At 38.1% G+C, this 21,093-nt stretch overlaps 1 protein-coding gene across 1 annotated transcript; it reads right to left on the bottom strand.

The window, feature by feature from the left end:
* Positions 1-389: 389 nt before the first annotated feature.
* LOC138185725 (uncharacterized) lies at positions 390-2,386 on the bottom strand. Its single transcript, XM_069124887.1, has 2 exons — positions 2,138-2,386; positions 390-1,764 (listed from the first exon to the last, which is right to left on the bottom strand). The coding sequence occupies exons 1-2, from the start codon at positions 2,384-2,386 to the stop codon at positions 481-483; spliced, it is 1,533 nt and encodes a 510-aa protein (XP_068980988.1). The 3' UTR covers positions 390-480.
* Between the last annotated feature and the right edge of the window lie 18,707 nt (positions 2,387-21,093).

The raw sequence follows: 21,093 nt of genomic DNA, 5'->3' as shown, positions 1-21,093 counted from the left end.
ATGAATGAAATGAAGTCAAACTTTGAATTTTTGGGTAATTCAATTTAATTTGTATTCTGTAAATTACTATTCATTTGTAAACTTAATATGTACACTTTATTTATCTTTTAGAATTAAATAATATAACTTCAAATATAAAGCACATTCTGAATAACATGTAGCGATGATAATAAAGATGTGTTTATGTTCTTGCTAATGGTATTGTATCGTAAAGTACCAAAAATCTAATTTAAATTGATTACTTGTGTTCCAACAATTCCAATTAAAAGTTAACATAAGATAATCTACGTATGTATAAAGATTGAAAATTTTTTAATTATTTTCTAATAAAATAAATAAATCTTTGTTCGATTTGAAAAAGTAAAACTAAACTAGAAGCTAATGCAAGATATGTATCATGTCAATAATATATAGGTTTTTCGTATAATATAATTTTTACCACTGATTTTAATACTTTTAATATGAAGTGAACGATAACTTTTAATTCTGATATTTTTTGTAAAGTTCTGTAAAAACCGTCTGACATTCTTTATGAGTAAACGTTTGTGTGTATTGGTTATTTAATATAATAAATCTTTTACCCTTTCGCCAAACTGTAGCAGTTGGTGGTGAGTTACATATCATTTCTTTAATAGGATGACAAATCGTATTTGTTCTTGCAGATAAAAATGAAATAGCCGATCGACATTCTGAAACGGTGAAATCTTTTTGAGAAGTTTGTGTAGCGATTCCAATAATTTGCCAAGAATATTTAACGCTACATTTGCAGACTGATTCGTCATCGAGAAGATTGCTTTCCTTAACTAAATTGTCTAAAAGTGTCTGTGATGTTTGTGAACTTGTACCAATGACCTGCCAAGAATATTTTATCTTGCACATACGGCCATTGTGCGAGTTTGTACTATCCTGATATTGAGATCGATTGTTCGTAAGAAACGATAGAATCGAATGGCCAATGTTCTCTGGAGAATGATGCCGAAAATTACGCGTAGCCAACATTTTACTATGCATAGTCTCTATCGTATCGGGTCCATCCGTTTTTAAAAAATTGTCTGATGTCGAAACATCAAACATGGTACACTGAAGTTGATTAAAGGCTTCCGATTCGATATGTGTAATTGGATACTTTAATTCTTTCCCACAATCAATGATATTATTAGAAATTGTTCCTCTTATGGCTACGTCGATATTTTCTAAGACAGATTCGCAATAAGGATCAAAAATACATTGTTTTTCAACGTCTTCTCTCTTCGTGGTCGCTGTTGGAATTGCTGAACTTAATGTAATTGAAACATTCGAGGTATTCCTTGGCATAATTGAATTATTGATATTGTTTTCCATCAGATGTATCCTTTCCTTAGAACTTGATGACAAACATTTAGTCCGAGTAGTATCATTCTGCGATCGACGAATAACATTTTCTGATTTGTGTAATTTCAATTTTTTATCATTACCGTTTGTTTTTGGAAGATTCGATGAGATGCGATTAATACCGCCAATTCTTGTTTTCTCAATAATTTTATCCATTTTCTTCCGTTTACTTGTTTTAATTTCGTTTTCATCCATTGCAGGAGAGTAACGTTTGAACGAAGTCAAAGGCAGATCAGAAATCGACGAAGGAAATATCAATATTTGTTGCTTTTTAATTTCTGGTTGCTGAGAGAAATTTACTTTCTTAACGTTTACAAAACTGTAACTTCTATTAATCGAACGTAACCGTTTTCCTAAGGTTTCTACTTCTTTGTGTTTACTTACTACATTAGTCTGAAAACACATTAACGTTGCATATTAGGCTATGAAATTTCACCCTACGCGAACTTTGTTTTAATATTATCGTCTGGAATAGTAATATCGAGAATGGAGTTCTTGCAACCATTACAAACAATAACTATTTTACCTTTTATTTAATATTGGATAATAGTAAAACAATTTGCAGTGAAATTTCACTTATGATAGCGTAAATATAATTTTCTTTGATGATAGAGGTTTGCTTTAAAAAATGTTCTCTTTAATTTTAGAAATCTTGTATTTATGCGCGCGTAGGAGAAATCAAAAATGGAAAGACGAGAAAAACAATAACTCAGCTTAGATGAATAACCTGTTTCGGGTAGGGTATTGGATCTGTACAGCTTTTTACTAGAAGGCTACATGGTTTTTTTAATAATGGCATCGTTGCGCCGTTGTTACATTGGTATAACTTAACGAAGTCCACTTTTGGTACGGAAAAATTGCACTGTAAAGCATCACCACGTTTCTTCGTAAATACGGTTCTTGTTATCGGTACAAAAACATTTTCCGTAATCACTTCCACTTTTGGTGCAATCAATTTTTTCGATTTTAACGAATTCCGTATACGGTTGCTTTTTGCGCTACCTTTTAACTCCATTGCCTTTCCTAATCGAATGTTACATACTAACCTTTCCAGAACTAAATAATTTTTTAGCCTGTAATATATATTAGGATGTAATAATAAAAATTACCTTTTATAAATTATTAATTATAGAAACGGAATTTGTCGCATAGTATTGTAGAGAAGACTATAATCCACTAAAATTTACTGAAGATGAATACATTTATCGTCGATAACTTACTTTAATTGTTAATTGATATTTTACTAAAACACAATGTTGCGTATACATAACATCAAATGTGAAAAAAGGAGATATGATTTCCGTGTGTTTATTTCACTTATGCAATTTACTTTTCAATTTGTCACATCTCCAAGATAGGTAAAATTAAAGACCAGTTTTAAGTAAGTGGGAATGAAGGTTAAAGTAAAAAAAAAAAAAAAAAAAAGAGAGAAATAGGAAAGAAAAGAGAAAAGCCGCATACATTTTATCGTAATTCTCTTATTTCATATGAAAAATTTTCATTAGATCTTCATTAATTCTAGTAATTCCACCTATTTCCAAAACAGCTGGTCAAGTGCTCTTGCACTGCGTTGGTAGAATGTGATGGTACACCATTCTACACGAACCATCTCTTATTGCGTGTAGAGTTTCACGTGCCCAGAAATGTTCGTTACGTATATTTGTTGTTCCACATTTATTAAATGTTGTCTCATCAGTAAATAATATCCTCACGGGGAAACTGGAATTGCGTTAAATTTTCCGATTTGTCGTCATTTGCAAAGATTATTTCTTCTTGAATTTTCTCGAATACGATGCAGTGTTCTATCTCCCAGATTCGGATCGTCGTGCTGAATTCGTCTTATCTTTGAAATATCTTTGCGCTGGGTATAGTCCTATTGAGATATTTTTTCGGCGTATAAACTTTGCGCTTTTATGCTATTACTGTCCGCCGCACCGTAACAAAACTGTATGTCCGAAAGTTCTCTAAATGTATACATATTGTAATAAATATGGCTAGAAATGTCGCTATAAATACAACTACACTGCACACAACACTCACTACGCGTACAATATACGCACTACGCACACTGCACACACAATGCACCCAAGTAACACCCTAACTTGATATTTTCAGATCTTTGAAGGTTCTTCGGAATGATTCTGTTCTTTAAAAATTGTTCTACCCTCTTGCTTCAAAATGACTAAAACTTAGTAATGGTTTATTCCGAAAAAAAATTTACGATACAAGGGTATGGTACTGAGAAGGCGAACAGGCTGTGCATCAAATATGTTTAAAAATAAGCGCAAACCTATTTTGCACAATCTTCAAACTTTACATAGCTAGGGATTTATTAGTGATGGTCATTGGGAAAGTGGACTTTCTGTTTATAAGATGGGTTTCGGAAATATCTCAATTCTTCAAGCCTTATTGTCTTCAGTTGTTATAACCATAACGTATTTTCAGCATGGAAAGAAAAAATAACATAAAAAAGAAGCATAACTCTCGCATTTATTATTTAATTTGGAGCAAACACTGTAACTATATTCGTGGAATAATATAAAATATTAATTCAACATTGTGTAGGAACTGTTCGGTAAATATTCAGTTTTCATCACAAAATGTATATCTTATATATATGTCGGAGAAGGTTGGAATTTAGAGTTAGGGGTGTGAAACGAATCTTCGTTTGGATTACAGTTATGCAATAGAGAAGACATTGACTAGTGCAAATACGATTATTATAGGATCGGACAAGTAACCGTGTTAATTAGATACTCGAGAAACTAATGACAATGATCCTAGGTTCAATAACGAATCCGCGGTCGACGGGATGATGGATGAACGTGCTCACAAAATCTAAGTAGGACTCTTTGTTAAAACGGGGAATATCCACTGAGCGTACAGACGCTAAGTAACTCGCTAATACGACCTCACGAGAGAATGACTTTCCGTCCGGATGATGCCACAGAGGAAAACTATGATGGGGTGTGTCTAGGAACATGAGATCATCGGATTCGTCGAGGATAGCCTTCGTTCAGAAGGTGAGGGAAATTGGCGTTGCTGCTAATTGGTCAATCTTCATATCGGTGGTTAGAAAAAGATGCTAGCCGCCCTCGAGGGAAAGTTGCTAGTGGGAGACGCCGTTCGTTGAAAAATAGGTCTCCCCTATCTTCCCGTAGCTGGGACAAAGATTGTTTGTCTGTCTGAAGGACTTTAGCCAACTAAATCTTAAGATTTATAACAGGCCCTCAGGCTAGCCGAACATGTACTGCGAAGACGCATCGACATCTGGCAATCATCTTACTCGAAGAATAGGGTCTGCGTGTGGCGAGCCACGGGACAGAAACCGTTTGAATGTTTACTGTCGCGTGCCGTCACAAATATTTCTTTTAAGGAGAGCTATAGAATTACTCCATACCTTTGTTAGACAAAGCGTCCATCCCGTGACCGCGGCTATGTTCGGCGACTGATTGTCGCCTCGAGCCCAAGCTCATTATCACAAATCTCGAACAAATACAATCGGATCGAATGACGACAATTGTTTAATTACGCCTATAATAGAATCTGGATTACGGTGTTAAGGGATTTTCCCGAAGTTCGAAAGGGAAGGCTCCGATGTCCTTTCATCTCCGATATATATATAACGGTAAGTTTGTTCATTATTACAAAATTCTACATTATGAGGATTAAAACTGCGTTACCGATTACTTCGCCGAGTCTGCTCCGAAGGTAAAACATTCTTAAACAGGAAAGAACGTTAGTCCGCTATCCGTCAGAAATGTTTTACCATTGACTAAAAATTGGATAGAGCATGCATGTAATGCTTAATGTAATGCCCGTGCATTATGTAGTCCCTCGTACTATCTTAGTATCACTTACGACACTATCGGTTCAGTATAGAATAAGATATCAGCGTTATTGGAACGGTAGGAATTATAATTAAGTCAGTGATCGATATATTCATAATCGGGATCCAACTATATTCTATATAAACCATTCGGACTATGAGAATAGCGAGTAAGAGGAAATTGTCAGTTTTCGCGGGAATTACGACACGATGCTTCACTACGCGATAGACATCGAAGATAATTAGGTATCGGTTAAAATTAATTTGTCAGTTATTGCTTGCCATTTCCGTATATTAAATGTTTACGTTGCGCATATGTAGTTTTGTAATCGTGTTGTCCAAATGTGTAACGCAAAATTCTATATAGTTTTGCTAGTAAGTAGTAGTTTTGCATGTAAAATAGGATGTCGGAAATTTCCGAGTAATAATCGTTATAAAAAGTGCCTGTATCCAAATTGCGGTTTAACAAACCGTAATTCAATGGATACCACCAGTTTTCATCGTTTACCTGTAATTGATAGTGATAGATGCACAACGAATACCACAGAACTATCAAAAAGATACAGATGTAGTTGGCATTTTTTAAAAAGTAGTTTCTATAGTGTCGGATGTATAACGAAAAAGTGCCATATCTAAAATGTTTCTCCGCGAAGATATAGATATGACCGATGAAAATTGTGATATTCAAAGCATTTCAATAATGAAAGAACGCAATGTGCAGGATAGCCGGTTGATGGAAACTGAAGAACAAATAAAGTAAAAGAAGAAGAAGAAATGTAATATCCATCGCTTATAATCACGAGCAAAGTGTAAGGCAATGAATCGGTTGAATAATAAGCTTTCTTCAGGCTGCATTAATGATGGTAACAATGCCGGTATAGCTGAAAGCCAAGCTCGGTAGATTTAGTGTTAAGTAGCGCTAGGCACGGACAGTACTTTAAGTACTATAATTATAAGTATTATAAGTACACGGTGCCGCTTGCGAAATCTGTGTGGTGTTGGCTTTTTTTGCACTATGGCCCAGGGCATAGCGTTGAAAGGGGTGGTCCCTAACCAATGCCCGAACTAACCAGGAACGACTCCCCCAGAATGGGAGAAGACGCAAGAGTGTGTCACGTAAACTTGAGGGTTATATGATGAAAACAAGATAGCTGAGCCGTAACTCAACTATTAACTTTGTTTTTTATTAAACTTGTTGTCTATTCTAAGGATACAGAATAAGTGAAGTTTTATTGACGATACAGTGTCTGAGGAAAGCTAGGGGTGGGCGTGTCTAAAGACACGGGATTTGTTGATGACAATTTTGGTTAGGAAAGTAAGGGCAGTAGACACCGCTTTCGATTGGATAATAAGAAAGTTGGTGGACCAGGAAGGGTTTTAGCCGCCCTCGAGAGATAGTTGCTAACTGAAGATACCAAACGTGAGGGAAAACTAACTTTCTCGTGTCAGCCCGTAGCAAACAATAAATGTAAAGGAAACCTGAAACCCGGCGCATCCCTGTTAAGCGTCAGACGGACCACCATGGGGTTTTAGTCGGTAAAGTTCGACACTACCCCGCCGCGGCTGCATTAATCGTGATGTATTGTTTCGTTGGTAAAATACCAGGGTGCATCTATTAGGGATCTTAGAGTTTTCGATTGGAAGCGTTCAAGTATTTCAATGTTGGAATTACTTGCTGTTCCCCATAGTTGGGTTCCGTAGGTCCATACAGGTTTTATTATGGTCTTATAGAGTGTAATTTTGTTCTGCGTGTTTAGGTGTTTTGTACAAGCAGTTACAAACTTATCAGCCTCTAGAAAGTATAAAAATACGTTATTTAAAGTGAAAAATAGGAGAAAGTGCAATAATACTGCCAACTGATATTTTATTAAAAGGTTCTTATTCAAAGGTAAGCAATTGTTCTTTGATGGCACATTTGCAATAAGTATCGTGAAATTGTTCAAATCTGTGCAAATAATCATAAATCGCATAATAATATCTATTTATAATTTGAAGTTTTATTAACAAAATCTCACACAGGACAGCCGTTTACCATCTGTGGCGGCAGTCGACAGCAAATACCACCACTCGACACTAACTAGCATCGGACAACGGCAGTGTCACACGCTCAAGAAAGCCACCGGCTCAGAAACAGTAATCAAGTAGACGAAACATCCTGCATGCCACAGCTATAGAAATAATAACAAAACAGTAACCGAATGGCCGCCTCTGATGATAACCCCTTCAAAGTGACTAAAACCTCAATATGAAAACCCTCCTAAATTAGCGCTCAAAACCTTATTCTGTTGTAACACTTTGAACCGTCGCTCTATTGGATTTATATAATAAAAATTCCATCATCTTGTACGAAATTCAATTTCTTCACCTTATTCGTAAAACGTTCGAATTGCGACGCGAGGAGATCGCTGGAGATCTATCGGTTTCGTGATTTCTTGTGTCTCCGATGTGAGAGCAGCGCAGTGGATACAGTTGACCGTAAACCTCCGAACAGGACGGACCTCACAGCCCAGAAAGGGACACCAGGCTTAGGTCCTAACAGTGCGCGCGTCAAAGCAAAAAAAAAAAAAAAAAAAACACTCACAAATAGGTAAAGGGAAATAGTGTTAACAAGTGAAAAAGTATCAAACAGTGAAAATCATTGCAGTGACATCATAGCCATAAAACAATAATAGAAAAAAAAAGAAAAAAAAAAACAACAAAATTAAGGTATATAAAAAAATAGGAGCCACCGAGAATGAAGCAAAAAGCAAGAAAACGGAATCCGCCCTAGATCTAACTAAAAAACAAACGCTAAAAAGAAAAATAAACGCTCAGAAAGCAGTTATAGAAATCAGCAACAGCGTTGGACTTTCCGCGCAAAAGACGCGGAAACTCAATCCACAACCAAACCTGATTGCCAGGACAAAAGGTCGCGTAAACACAAACGAGGAAATTCTCCGCACACAGGAAGAAAAAGCTGCAGAATTCGCAACCATGAGGCCCATAAGAGCAACCCCACCCCCAGCAATTACAACCAGCAATAGATTCGAACTATTGCAAACCGAACCAGAATCTCATCCCCAACAGGATGCAACAAATTACCCAACGCCGTGCTCAACCTTAGAGCAAATAAAAAAAAAACGACTCATTAAGAGGCAAAATGGGTAAACACAGACCCACCACATCGTCAAGACTTCCATCACCGGAGAGGCGACAGGCCTCAGCGAACAACCCGGGAGGCCCAGCGCCAACATCATCGCCAAAGGGGGGCCGGACACCGATCGGACACCCCAGCAGACACACCGCAGATGAACGTACGAACGCCCCTACCGCTACAAGGGAAATCAAACCTCCACCCATCGTTATCACAACCCAAGACCCAAAAGACACAATAGCCCTCATGGAAAAAGTAACAAACATTAAAAATTTCCACATCAAAAGGATACACACAGGTAAACATGCGCTATATCTACGAAACATACCCGACTTCCACAAAGCCAAAGAAACACTCAGAGCAGCAAACACAACATACTACACCTACACACCCAAAACAGAAAAACACCATACATACTTACTAAAAGGACTAGACAACAGCTACACCGAAACAGAAATACTCGCAGACCTACAATCACTACAAATAGACGACGTACAATTTACGAAAGTCTCACGGTTCACGACAAAAAGATCAAGGGAGAACAACATACTGCTCCCAATTTATATAATTCAACTATCCCCTCACAGCAATATAAGCAACCTATTAAAAATAAACCATTTTAACTATTTTAAGATAAAATGGGAAAAAATAATAAAAAGAAAGGATGACATAATTCAATGTCATAAATGCCAGCGACTAGGGCACACTGCACAAAACTGCAACCTAAACTATCGCTGTGTAAAATGCACAGAGCCCCATGGCCCAGGCGACTGCAAAATAAAGAAAGAAGACGCAGTCACTAAGGACAAAATATTCTGCGTAATCTGCAAAAATTACGGACACCCAGCGTCATACAAGGGGTGTCCCAAACTCGTAGAACTACGCAAAAACAGCAAAAAAATAAAAATAGACAAAGAAACAAAAGCAGAACGAATTGCCCAAATCAGCCGTAAATACGTCCCAGAACTAAAGTTCTCGGACATAGTGAAACGGCAAATAATAAAAAATAAAACAACCGAAAACACAACCAAAAACAAACTTAGATCATCCGCGCCCAGGCCAAAACCCACCTACAACCGACAACACCCCCCAACTAAACATAACAAACATCATTGAAGATTTCAAAAAAAGCATACTCCAAGCGCTAAAAGAACACCAAATGCAATTAAACGACATAAAAACAACACTATCAACGCATGAAGAAAGGTTCGACGCCATCTTCAACACTTTCAATAGCATATATGACAAATAACCAAAAACCTCAAAACCAACAAGTACAGCAAAAAACAAATAAATTAAACTTAAAAGATCTGAAAATAATTGCAATAAATGCCAACTCCCTAATTTCAAATCAAAAAAGATAGAGTATGCTAACCCTAATAAATAAAGAAACCCCCGACATCGTACTCATCTCAGAAACAAAACTAAATAAAAGACACAAAGTACACTTCAAAAACTACTCCATGATAAGACAAGACAGACCGAACGCCAGCCAAGGAGGAGGAACAGCAATCCTCATAAGAAACCCTATAAAACACAAAACAATTCTAAATGACAAAATAACAAGTTTCAAAATCCTAGAAACAACGATCATAAAAATAAAAATAAGCGATAAGGAAAACCTATTTGTCACTGCAGCCTACGCAACCTATGGAAACCGGAAGGAATTTAGCGAAGAATTCAATAAACTCTTCGAACTCCTACAGCTCAACAAACCGGAAAACTACTATATAATAGCAGGCGACCTTAACGCAAAACACACCAGCTGGAAAAACGAAATAAACAACACGAGAGGCAACTTCATTAGAAACTGGCTAGACAATAAAAGCATTCACTTCAAAACAATCTTATACAGCTCCGAACTACCCTCTTACCCAAAAGGAGGCTCATACCTGGACATATGCTTAGCAGATGCGCGACTAAAATTTCAAAACCTACGCCCAAACAACACCCTAAAAACCTTAGCCTATGACAGTGACCATAGCGCCCTAGTATTTCACATAAAAAAGAATACATCGGACCTCCGAACACTCGAAACACAGACCGAGGCACCCAGGTACAATTACAAAAAGACCGATTGGAAAAAATTCCAAAACATACTCGAACAGAACTGCGACCTAAAGATCTACAACAACGCCAATCTAACTAACAGTCAAATCGACTCATTCCTAGACGAAATAGAAAAACATACACAAATCGCTCTCCAAAAATCCGTGCCAATCATAAAACAAGAAAATTCATGCGAGCCCTATATCAACAATAAAATAAAAGAACTACAACGAGACAAAAGCTACATACTCTCCAAAGTAAACAATATAAAATTCAACTATTCTTATGACAAAAGAGAAGAATTAGAATTTCTAAAGTACCTTCTATACGAAATAAAAACACAACTGAAACAAGAATTCGCAAACTCCATAAACCATCACTGGACAAACAAAATAAAAAACATCTCCAAAAACGACACAGCCGACATGTTCCCACAAATAAATCAAATCTTCAGGCCAAAAGGACAAAACCCCATCTCACCCCTCAAATTGCCCCCAGAAAAAGCTTCCCTCATCCAAGAAGCAGGTATAACGACACGCAACACCATCAAAGACACCGAGGGTAACTTCATAATAGCCAAATCAACAGAAAAACTAGACATTATCGGCACCCACTTTTCCAAGACACACACACAAAACGAACACATGGGCCGTGAACAACTAAACAGAATTATCACCGCCGAAACAAACAAACTCAAAAATGAAATGGAACAAGACATAACGCTAAACAAAACAGTCAGCACATTCTCAAACGAAAACACCGCAGATAATCCCAAACAACCGGAACCAGAAATAAACTACTTCACAAACTACAATCAACTGAACAAAATCTTCTCCAAACTAAACAACAAAAAATCCTCCGGCTTCGACGGCATCCCAAACATCCTACTCAAGCGCCTACCGAACAAAATAAAATGCTACTACACAGTACTCTTCAACAATGCACTAAACAACACATATTTCCCCCAAAAATGGAAAAAAGCCAAACTGATAGCGATAACAAAAAAAGATAAAGACGGCTCATCACCCGCAAACCTACGACCCATAAGTCTCCTCCCCAACATAAGCAAAGTATTTGAAATAATCATAAACAACCCCCTCACCTCCTTCTGCTAAAAAAATGACATAATCCCAGAAAATCAATTTGGCTTCCGACACAAACACTCCACAATTCACGCAATAAACAAACTTACGTCGGACATCTGCTGGGCGTTAAACGCAAAACAACGAGTAGCCGCCTGCTTAATAGACCTCGAAAAAGCTTTCGACATAGTCTGGATCTCAGGTCTCATATACAAATTAATCAAGAAAAACTTTCCCAAATACCTAATTAAAATAGTTTGGGACATGATCACAAGCAGAACATTCGTAATGACTGAAGGATCACACACATCTAGCAAAGAATTCTCCATAAAAAACGGTCTGCAACAAGGCACAGTAAACTCCCCGCTACTTTTCAATATTTACAATAGTGACTTACTAAACCTCTTTAACCTCAATACATCCACCCATAAACGCTCCATAGCCTTCGCAGATGACCTAATCATCTACGTAACAGGCCACAAAACCAAAACAATAAAAACAGAACTACAAGAACTCTTTGAAAATATTAACGATTATTGCAACACATGGAAGCTAAAAACAAACACAAGCAAATGCGAAACCATATTGTTTAGACCCAAGTCAAGCAAAATCGGTCCAATAGAAAGGGAACACTGCAGAAAATTTCAACTAAGGGAAAAAGCAAACGAAGGGGAGCTCATACCACATAAAAACTGCGTTAAATACCTAGGTATAAACATAGACGATAAACTAAGCTACAAGCAGCACATTCAAATCCAACTCTCCAAAGCCAGTAAAGCATTCTGGAGAATAAAAAGATTATTTTACTCTAAACATCTCAACAGTCACGTAAAAATCCTGTGCTATCAAGCACTAATCAGACCAATTATAACATACGGCTGCCCAATCTGGTACAACATATCAGCCTCCCAAATGGAAAAAATTCGCAGATTCGAAAGAAAATGCATCAGAGCTTGCTTGAATACTTACAGATCCGAACACAGCGGATTCAAAAAATATGTCAAAAACAAAACAATCTACGACCTAGCCAACATTCACCGCATAGACTGTCACATATTAAAAGTAACAAGAAACCACTTCGCGCAAGCTGCAAAGATTCAAGAAAACAGCCTAATCTTCAGTTGCCTATTCCCAAATGACTCATATTACAAAAACACTCTAGCAACATGCTACATCCCCCCAGAAACGTTCATATACCTAGACGAAAGAAACTACCTCCAAGATCAAAATAACATCCCAGTAATATATCACATAAAAAGAAAAATAGGAACCAAAACCATACTCTACGAAGAAAACTTAAACGGACAAACCGCAGACACTAGGTGGAGATACAACATGGCCCTCCCTATGAAAGACACTAAAGACAAACACAGAAAAAACACAAAGAAATATTGATGGATTCCAAATCCATGATAAAACAAGAGAGAAAACCAGTAAACCGACAGAACACAACTCTGACACCGCATAACACAGGTGTAATTGTAAATAATCTGTAAATATTGTAAATAAACCTATTTGACATCCCCCTCCCCCGCCCCCTCCCTATTATCCCCACCCAAAGGCATACAGCGCCAAAATGTAAACTACCGATGAGTCCTGTTTTGCGACCAAGTTTCAGGACAAAAAAATCAACCAAGAACAAAATTACAGAAAAGCTCCGCTCCCCAGCGGCTTAAATCCAAAGAATAGATTTAAAATCACAAAAAATTGTAAAACACCGACACATATTATAGTATGGCTACGTCGTACCGTCGCGTATCGGTACTTTTGCCTAGCACATCATTACCAAAATTCACAGTTTATTATGAATACCAAAATGTAACAAAAATTGTATCCTTGGTTAAATAAACATCATTAAAAAAAAAAAAAAGCAGCGCAGTGGGTAGCGCCTTAGGTTACGAACGTTCAGGACCCGGGTTCGAATCCCGGCGCCTGCAGTCCGATTTTTCTTCCGCGCATCTAAATTAGAAGAAAAAGCAGCAGTACCTGAGCAGCAGCGACATTTACACCCGCAGCCAGAACCTATCTCAGCCAGCGGAACACACACCAACGGAGTTACACACAGCCAGTATCAGTGCTATCACCACAACGAGCAACAACTAACACGGACAACACTTACACCTCACATCCATTTGCGCTATATGGACAACGTGAAATATGATTCGTGTTAGATTTATTTGTCATTAAATAACGTGCAATGTACTTTCATATAAGCAGGATTACATTTCTTTGATGTGCCACGAATTCTTATTCTTATTCTTATTTTGTGCTAGAAAAGAAAGGCCACGCTGTGGCAAAAAATATTTGATTTAGCATCAAGCTTGCAAAGTAAGATAAAACTTATAACGAGCGATTAGGAAGTAGCAGCTGTTAAAACTCTAAATAAATTATTCCGTAATGCTAATATACACGACTGCTGATCCATTATTGTCAGGTTTGTGGTATTATTTAAAGTTATATGTTATCACGTAATTGCAATATGTAATTTGTCATTGAGACATAGAAAGTTAAATTTTCATTATTCGTTCAAGCTGTTCTTCAAAAGTGGTGCGATTTGGGTTTGGATAATGCTCCTAATGTTGTTGGTGTTATTAAATATAGGTTTGTGGTTGATATTTAATAGATTCACACAGATTGAATTTTACTTTCTATATTTCACCACTTCGTACAAAAGGTCTGAACACACCGGATACACTTAGATAATTAACACGTGGTCGACTTCTAAGACAAAAGAGCGTCGTTAGAAGTTGTGACAACTTAGCTCGTAGGAACTAGCGGTCATACCAACTTAACGTTTCTCAACACTCCCCTTTGATCGTAGTTTCTACAAGCCCCATAGCTTTGGTAAAATATTGAGTTTTAACTCTATTTAAACCTTTGGTGAGAATGTCAGCAACATTCTTAGAATTAGATATATAGGTATAATGCAATATCCCTTTCGACACGCAGTTCTTAACATAGAAATAACGCACTTGGACGTGCTTAGTATTCTCAGCAACTACTTTATCTTTGGACCATGAAATAGCTCCGATGTTATCGCAGAAAATTTTGCATGGGCGTGGGCAATATGACAATTGACCCAACTCCCTTAACAGTAAGGATATCCACACAGTCTTCCTTGCTGCATCTTGCATGGCTACAAACTCTGCTTCGCATGTCGATTGAAATATAATTGGTTGTTTCTTTGACGACCAAGATGTTGGTCCACCACCAGCGAGTATGAAGACGTACAATAGATTTCCTACCTATTGAACAGCCTGCAAAGTCTGAATCACAAAATACCTTCAAGGGTTGTCCTGTCCTTTGGTACACTAGTTTCAAGTCTTTGGTCTTTAACAGGTACTTGCAAATCCGCTTCGCTGCTTTCCAATCAGATGTATAGGATGTATGGGGTATATAATGATGGACCTGGGACATGGACGTGCAACAATAGACGCTGTTTTTTCTGCTCCCGATTGCAGAATCTAAACACATTGTGAATAAAGTCAGTTTAAATATTATTGGAACTTTGAGGTGTTTGTTCCTCTTGACGAGTAGAATAGGCTGCGATAAAAAAGATGTTGACCTTGAAACTAGTACTTACGGCTTTGCACGAACTACACCTATTGTTTATACACCATGTATATTTCGCAATCGTAACGATGTACACATACACACGTACACACATACAAATATACAAACATACACACCGAGCGCAAAACATCGAAATATTCCAACAGCAGTCGTAAATTTCCATTACGATTAGACAATCGAAGTCACGAATCACCACGATAAACAAACACTTCCACTTCGCACTTCCGCTTGATAACTCGTAATATAATTTATGAGACTTACAAAGCCGTCAGTCTGTTGACAAACCTGCTTTCTGAAGTAGTTTCGCGTTATTGGTAAGTTCATACATTCATCAAATTTCTCTATTTTCTAAGCTTCTGTATTGTATTGTATAATGATTATATTGTATTGTATATTGATATTACGATATATCTTGGCTTAAATTACGATTACGTGTTATTATGTACAAAGAAGAAATAGATTAGAAGTTTTGGTTAATTTTTACACATTGGTTCACATGTCCTTTACATGAAACAACATTAAATTATTAATGGATGCTTGTAAAATCTCCGTTTCTCGTTGGGAAACATATATTATCCATTTGCGAGAATATAACAACGCGAGCGTAACGCGAGAAAATTTTTTTTCTTCTTTTTCTTTCTGTCTTCTTTTTCTTTTCGCTTTTTCTCGTTCGTTCAAGATTTTTACAACACAACAGTGAGATTTTCTATCCACTTTAATTACATATAGTACTGATTCTACTTACGATTATGATTACGTTTTCACCGTCGTGGATTCGCTGTGCTGGATATTAGAGTTTTCGAAAACCTAAGCGCGGCGCGCGATCTCCAAATAGGAAAATTATACGATGCGAACGTAATACCGTAAACCGCAGGAAAATAGTATAAATATGTGTTAAAATTTTCGCAGTATTGCGTTTCACAGCCGTTATCTTTCTGATATGACGATCCGGTTTTTTCGACGCAGTGACTTATACACATGTACAGTGACGCATGAACGTATTTGAATGCGGTCGCCGAAACGGAATAACGCTTTTAAGCTTTTTAGAGAGATTAGAACGATTAATCGACGCGTAAAAAAGTTTTGGGAATCGATCTGAATCACGAAGAAAGAAGTAAAAGTCTCCTTTTGCGTTTGAAGATTTGTTCAAACTCTTCGAGATAAAAATGTCGTTTAAATTTAAATAGCATATTTAAAATTTGTCTTACACGTTATCCAGTTAACTAATCCAGTTAAACTAAAAAATAATAACTTAAGAAAGCTATTAAATGGCGCGACGGAAGTCAATAATCCTACCCTCTAAACCAATGAAATAAAATGCTTAGTCAAATTCAACATCGTGAGCTCATTGTCGGATTATTGGTGACCGAAACAACAAACCGATTTTTCATATCAGATATCATGTAAACGCATTGCGATCACGAACGCATTTGCTATTTAAATTATTCGATAAATCGTCCAAATGCAACGGGCAACGAAAAATTTACTAATCTCATTTTGTCGAAAGAATTTAGAAAAAATTTATTTTTTATTTTTATTTTTATTTTTTCCTTTTTTCTGAATTCCACGGCGAAACTACATCGAATCAAGAAACTAAGAATACGTTAATTAAAATATAATTTTTTAGTAAATTACTTGGAATATTTATACGGAGAAAGAAGCGATTCTTTACCTGTTCGGAAATAACCTTCCTCACTTTCAAATCGGTTTCATTAAATCGCTATATCAAAAGTTCTGCCCATCTCATGCTTTTTTAATTCAAATTTATTAAACATTTCTTTATATCCAATCATACTCGTATAGATAATTCTTCCTTTTCTTAATTTCCATATCTTTATTTGTACCCATTGTACATAATATTCAACAATAGTTTTGTATTAAACGAATAACAATATATTAAGTAAAAGTTAAATAAGTTATTCTTAATAAGGTAGAGTATGTTGAGATTCTGTTTAATCCTGTTCATTGTCGGCTTAACCAGCTGGTGATGGTTGTTTTCGCTTATGCTCATGTTTCATCCGAAAGCTCGTATAGATGATGATTACACATTGGATTGTTTCCTAGAATCGGCTGAAAATTATTCCAAATCATATTAACGTTCCAGCTTAAAATTGAAATTTGTATTTATTTCAGAATTTGTGATACTGACTACAGCCCATAAGCGATGATGATGATGGACGATGATTGAAGGTAAATAGAATCATGTTCGTGGGAATAAGGGACTGAAAGTGACGTGGCAGGTACAAGGCGTACTATATTTGCATATAGTACGTGGCAATGGTAACGGTAATAATGTTTCAAGAAATCGGCAGCGAAAGTCCTTTGATGACAGAGACAGACGGTAAGTTAACTTGAAAGAATCAGAAATTTCATTGAATAATTAAATCTTCTAAAATTGAGGAATGAAATGAGGAATGAAAATTGGAATGTGAAAGAAGGAGAAGAAGAAGGAAACGATGAACAACCATGATGCGTTCCTTTAAAAAAACCAAGACTACGTGAAGCTTATTAAGTAGTTGGCAAGTATTTGGCAAAGAAAATCACTTGTGTTGAACTATTGCAAGCATATCCAATTAAAGAATATCTTTTTTCCATGAACTGTGAAATGGAGTTTCGCGAACCTCCAACGATATAAACGTAAGAGTATAAAAGGTAAAAAGCATAAAATGTAAGTAAGAGAGTTTATCATTAAACCGACCGGTGATTAAAGAAGTAATAGTTTTTATGATTTAACTTAGATAATGGTTAATTTATAACTAAATGTCTGTTACTCTTGACATACTCGCCTCGTTTTGTTCGTTTTAGCAGCCAGCTGGCTCCCATGTATTGCAATTCTTTCTTTGTATCTTTTTGCGTATCTGCCGATTTCTTCCTTCACTATGTTGAGAAAAGTTAAGTTGGCATGATCGCTAGTTACTACAAGCTAAGTTGGTACGACTTCTAACGACGCTCTTTTGTCTTAGAAGTCGACCACGTGTTAATTGACTAAGTGTATCCTGTGTGTTAAGACGTGTTGTACGAGGCGGAGAAATATAGAGAGAAAAATCGAATCTGTGTGAATCGATTAAATATCCTAACCCCAAACTTACATCAATTAACCATTAGACCATTGGTATTTTTAAGTCCTTACGTAAATTCTCGTTTTTGGCATAGCATGGGGCGTTAACTATTGATCTGAGTATTTTCGATTCTAGCAATTCTAGTTTATTTATGTAGCTCATTGTGGGCTGGTCAATGGCGAGGGTCGAAGCCATCCCAAAGAGGCCCATAAGATGTTATAGATGCATAGAACTGGGACACGTGAGAGCGACCAGCGGATCTACGGTAGACCGGGAGCGGCTATGCTACAGGTGCGAAGGCGCCGGGCATCAGGACAAGAGCTGCCCTGCCCGGAGGCACGGATGCCCGGGTGCCAGTTCTGTGAGTCGCTCAGTGCGCCCGCCACCCACAGAATGGGAGGGACGACATGCGTTCCGTCGAAAACTAAAGAGACGAGCGGGATTCGGGAGCCTGCTACGGACAGGAGGCAGGGCGGCAACGCGAGAGATTTACCGCAGGAAGAGGAAAGGATCACGAGTGTGGCAGATGGATATGGACATGGATATGGACTTGATAAAGTAGATTCATGCGGCTTCTCCAGACCAACTTGGCGCGATCGAAACGGACACAAGACCTGCTCTTCCAGACGATAAGGGAGAGCAGGGTTGCCCTGGCAGTGGTAGCCAACCCTATCGTCTACTCCTATCGACACCGCTTAGTCGCTTAGACGGCTTAGTCGCTATGACGTGGACGTCAGCACCGATCACATCCGCCACAGGGATCCTGCTCGAGCAGGGCAAGGAGTATGCCGCGATCGAGTGGGCTGGGATGGTAGTGGGGGGTGTATATGTCTCCATGAACAGTGGCTTTGTCGCGTTTGAGGAGTTCCTGGCCGGGGTTGGCGATTGCGTGAGACGATACCTTTCACGTACAGGTCCTCGTCCTGGGAGGCTTTAATGCTCACTCCTCGCAATGGGGGAACACAAGGACGGAGATGCTAATGGCCGGGTGCTGTTAGACTGGGCTGCGGGCCTTGGGCTTCTCCTACTTAGCAGAGGCTCGACCAGCACATGCGTGGCATGGAGAGGTTGATCCGTCGTCGATATCATATGGAGCCCGTGAGGGCGGCTGTACAGGACGGTGGTGAAGAAACTGCGTCCATGGGCCCCACCGCTGACGGCAGATATGGATCCGGCATTGCTGGAGGAGGTCACATCGCACACTGTTCCCGCCACAGGAGGACAGCCCGAGGCAGCCACGCACTACCTCGACTTTGATAGCGGAGTGGAGGGAGGAACTAGGGGTTGCGGAGGAGGAGATGCTGTATGCGGCGATGAAGATGGCCTCCCGCAACGTGGCGCCGCGACCGGACGGTGTCCCGGTACGGATGTGGGCGGAGACGATGGCGGGCATGGCCCCCAGACTACGTCACCTATTTGCAGGGTGTCTGAGAGAGGGAGTCTACCCTCTGGTATTAATTTTTCCTTCTCTATTATTTGTTTTAAGCGGGCGTAAATTATTTTTTCTAGTATTTAGGATAGTACAGGAAGTAGTGAAATTGGTCTGTATGATGCTGTTTGGTGTGGGTCTTTGCCTGGCTTAGGTAGCATTTTTATCTGTGCTTGTTTCCATAGTTTAGGATAGCATTGGATTCGTAATATTGCATTGAATATTATTGTGATTAGTCTTATCGCTTTTGGCGGAAGGTTTTTCAAGATTTTACCATTGATTAGATCGATTTCTGGTGCTTTATTGTTTTTTGTTTTCTCGATTATGTTTCTAATTTCTTGTGCTGTTGTTTTAGGTATGGTGTATTGCTTATCAGTTGAGGTACTAGTGGTTTGCGCATCCTCGTCCGTATGACATTTGAGGTTGCTGTTGTTGATATTATGTGGTGTAAATGTGTTGCAAAAGTGGTTGGAAAATTCTTGAGCTCGCTCTTCGTTGCTTCTTGCCCATGTGTTGTCTGCTTTTCTGATTGCTGGGACTAGCTTTATTGCCTTCTTTATTTTTTTCGTGGCTTTCCATAGGGAGTAGTTGGAGTTCTCGTGTGCAGAGAGTGTCTCTATGAATTCTATGAATTCGTTATTTTTGTGCTCTTTTATTTTATTTTTTATTTCCTTTGCAAGTTTGTTTAGGTGTTTTTTGTTTTCTCGCGTTCCATGTTGTTGCCATTTTGCTTTCGCCTCCCTTTTTTCTCTAATTTTTTCAAGTATGTCTGGTGGAATTATTTTTGTTTGTCTGTTGGTTGGTTCAGGTATAGTGGTTGCCCATGCTGCTTCTTAGATAGTTTCTATCAATGTTGTTACTGCCTGTTCGATGTGTTCGTGTGTTTTCAATGGGATGTTGCAGTTGATTTTGCTCTCGATTATTTCTTTAAAAGTTTGCCATTTGGTGGTTTTGTTTCATAGTGTCTCTGGATTGCTATAAAGTATTGGTTTATTTCTGTATGCAATTATTGTGGGTGTATGATCGGAACTAAGCTCGAGACTGGGTGTTATTTTTAGATTATTTGCGTTTAGTCCCTTTGTAACTGCAAAATCGAGTAGGTCAGGTATTTTGCTCAGGTCTCTCTGCCAGCATGTCGGTCTTCCTATGGATAATATATTGAGGTTATTGTTTCTAATGTATTTTTCCAGGGTTCTACCTCGAGATGTAGTGATTCTTGATCCCCATAGCGTGTGCTTTGCATTGTATTCTCCCGCTGCGATATACTTGTCACCTAACTGTTAAAAGTACATTTGTGATGTCATTTTCTGTCGCGGTGGTACATATACTGCTGACAACTGGAAGTGGTCTAGTTTTAATTGTTTTATAGTGTAATTTTCTTTTCCTGCCGTGTTGTTCAGTAGTTCAATGAGAGGGTCTATTATTTGGGCTTCAATGTAAATTGGTGGTGGTTTGGCGATGTGGGTTATTAGTTTTTCGGCTGGGTCTGTTTCTTTCTCTTCTGGCAGTGCGCTGATGGAGTTTCGGAGAGTAATTTCTTGCAGCCATTGTTGCTTTTCTGCTTCTAT

Source organism: Bombus flavifrons, chromosome 12, assembly GCF_040668555.2.
Source record: "Bombus flavifrons isolate JBK064 chromosome 12, iyBomFlav1_principal, whole genome shotgun sequence".
NCBI lineage: Eukaryota > Metazoa > Arthropoda > Insecta > Hymenoptera > Apidae > Bombus > Bombus flavifrons.
This window is presented reverse-complemented; position numbering and strand designations above follow the sequence as displayed.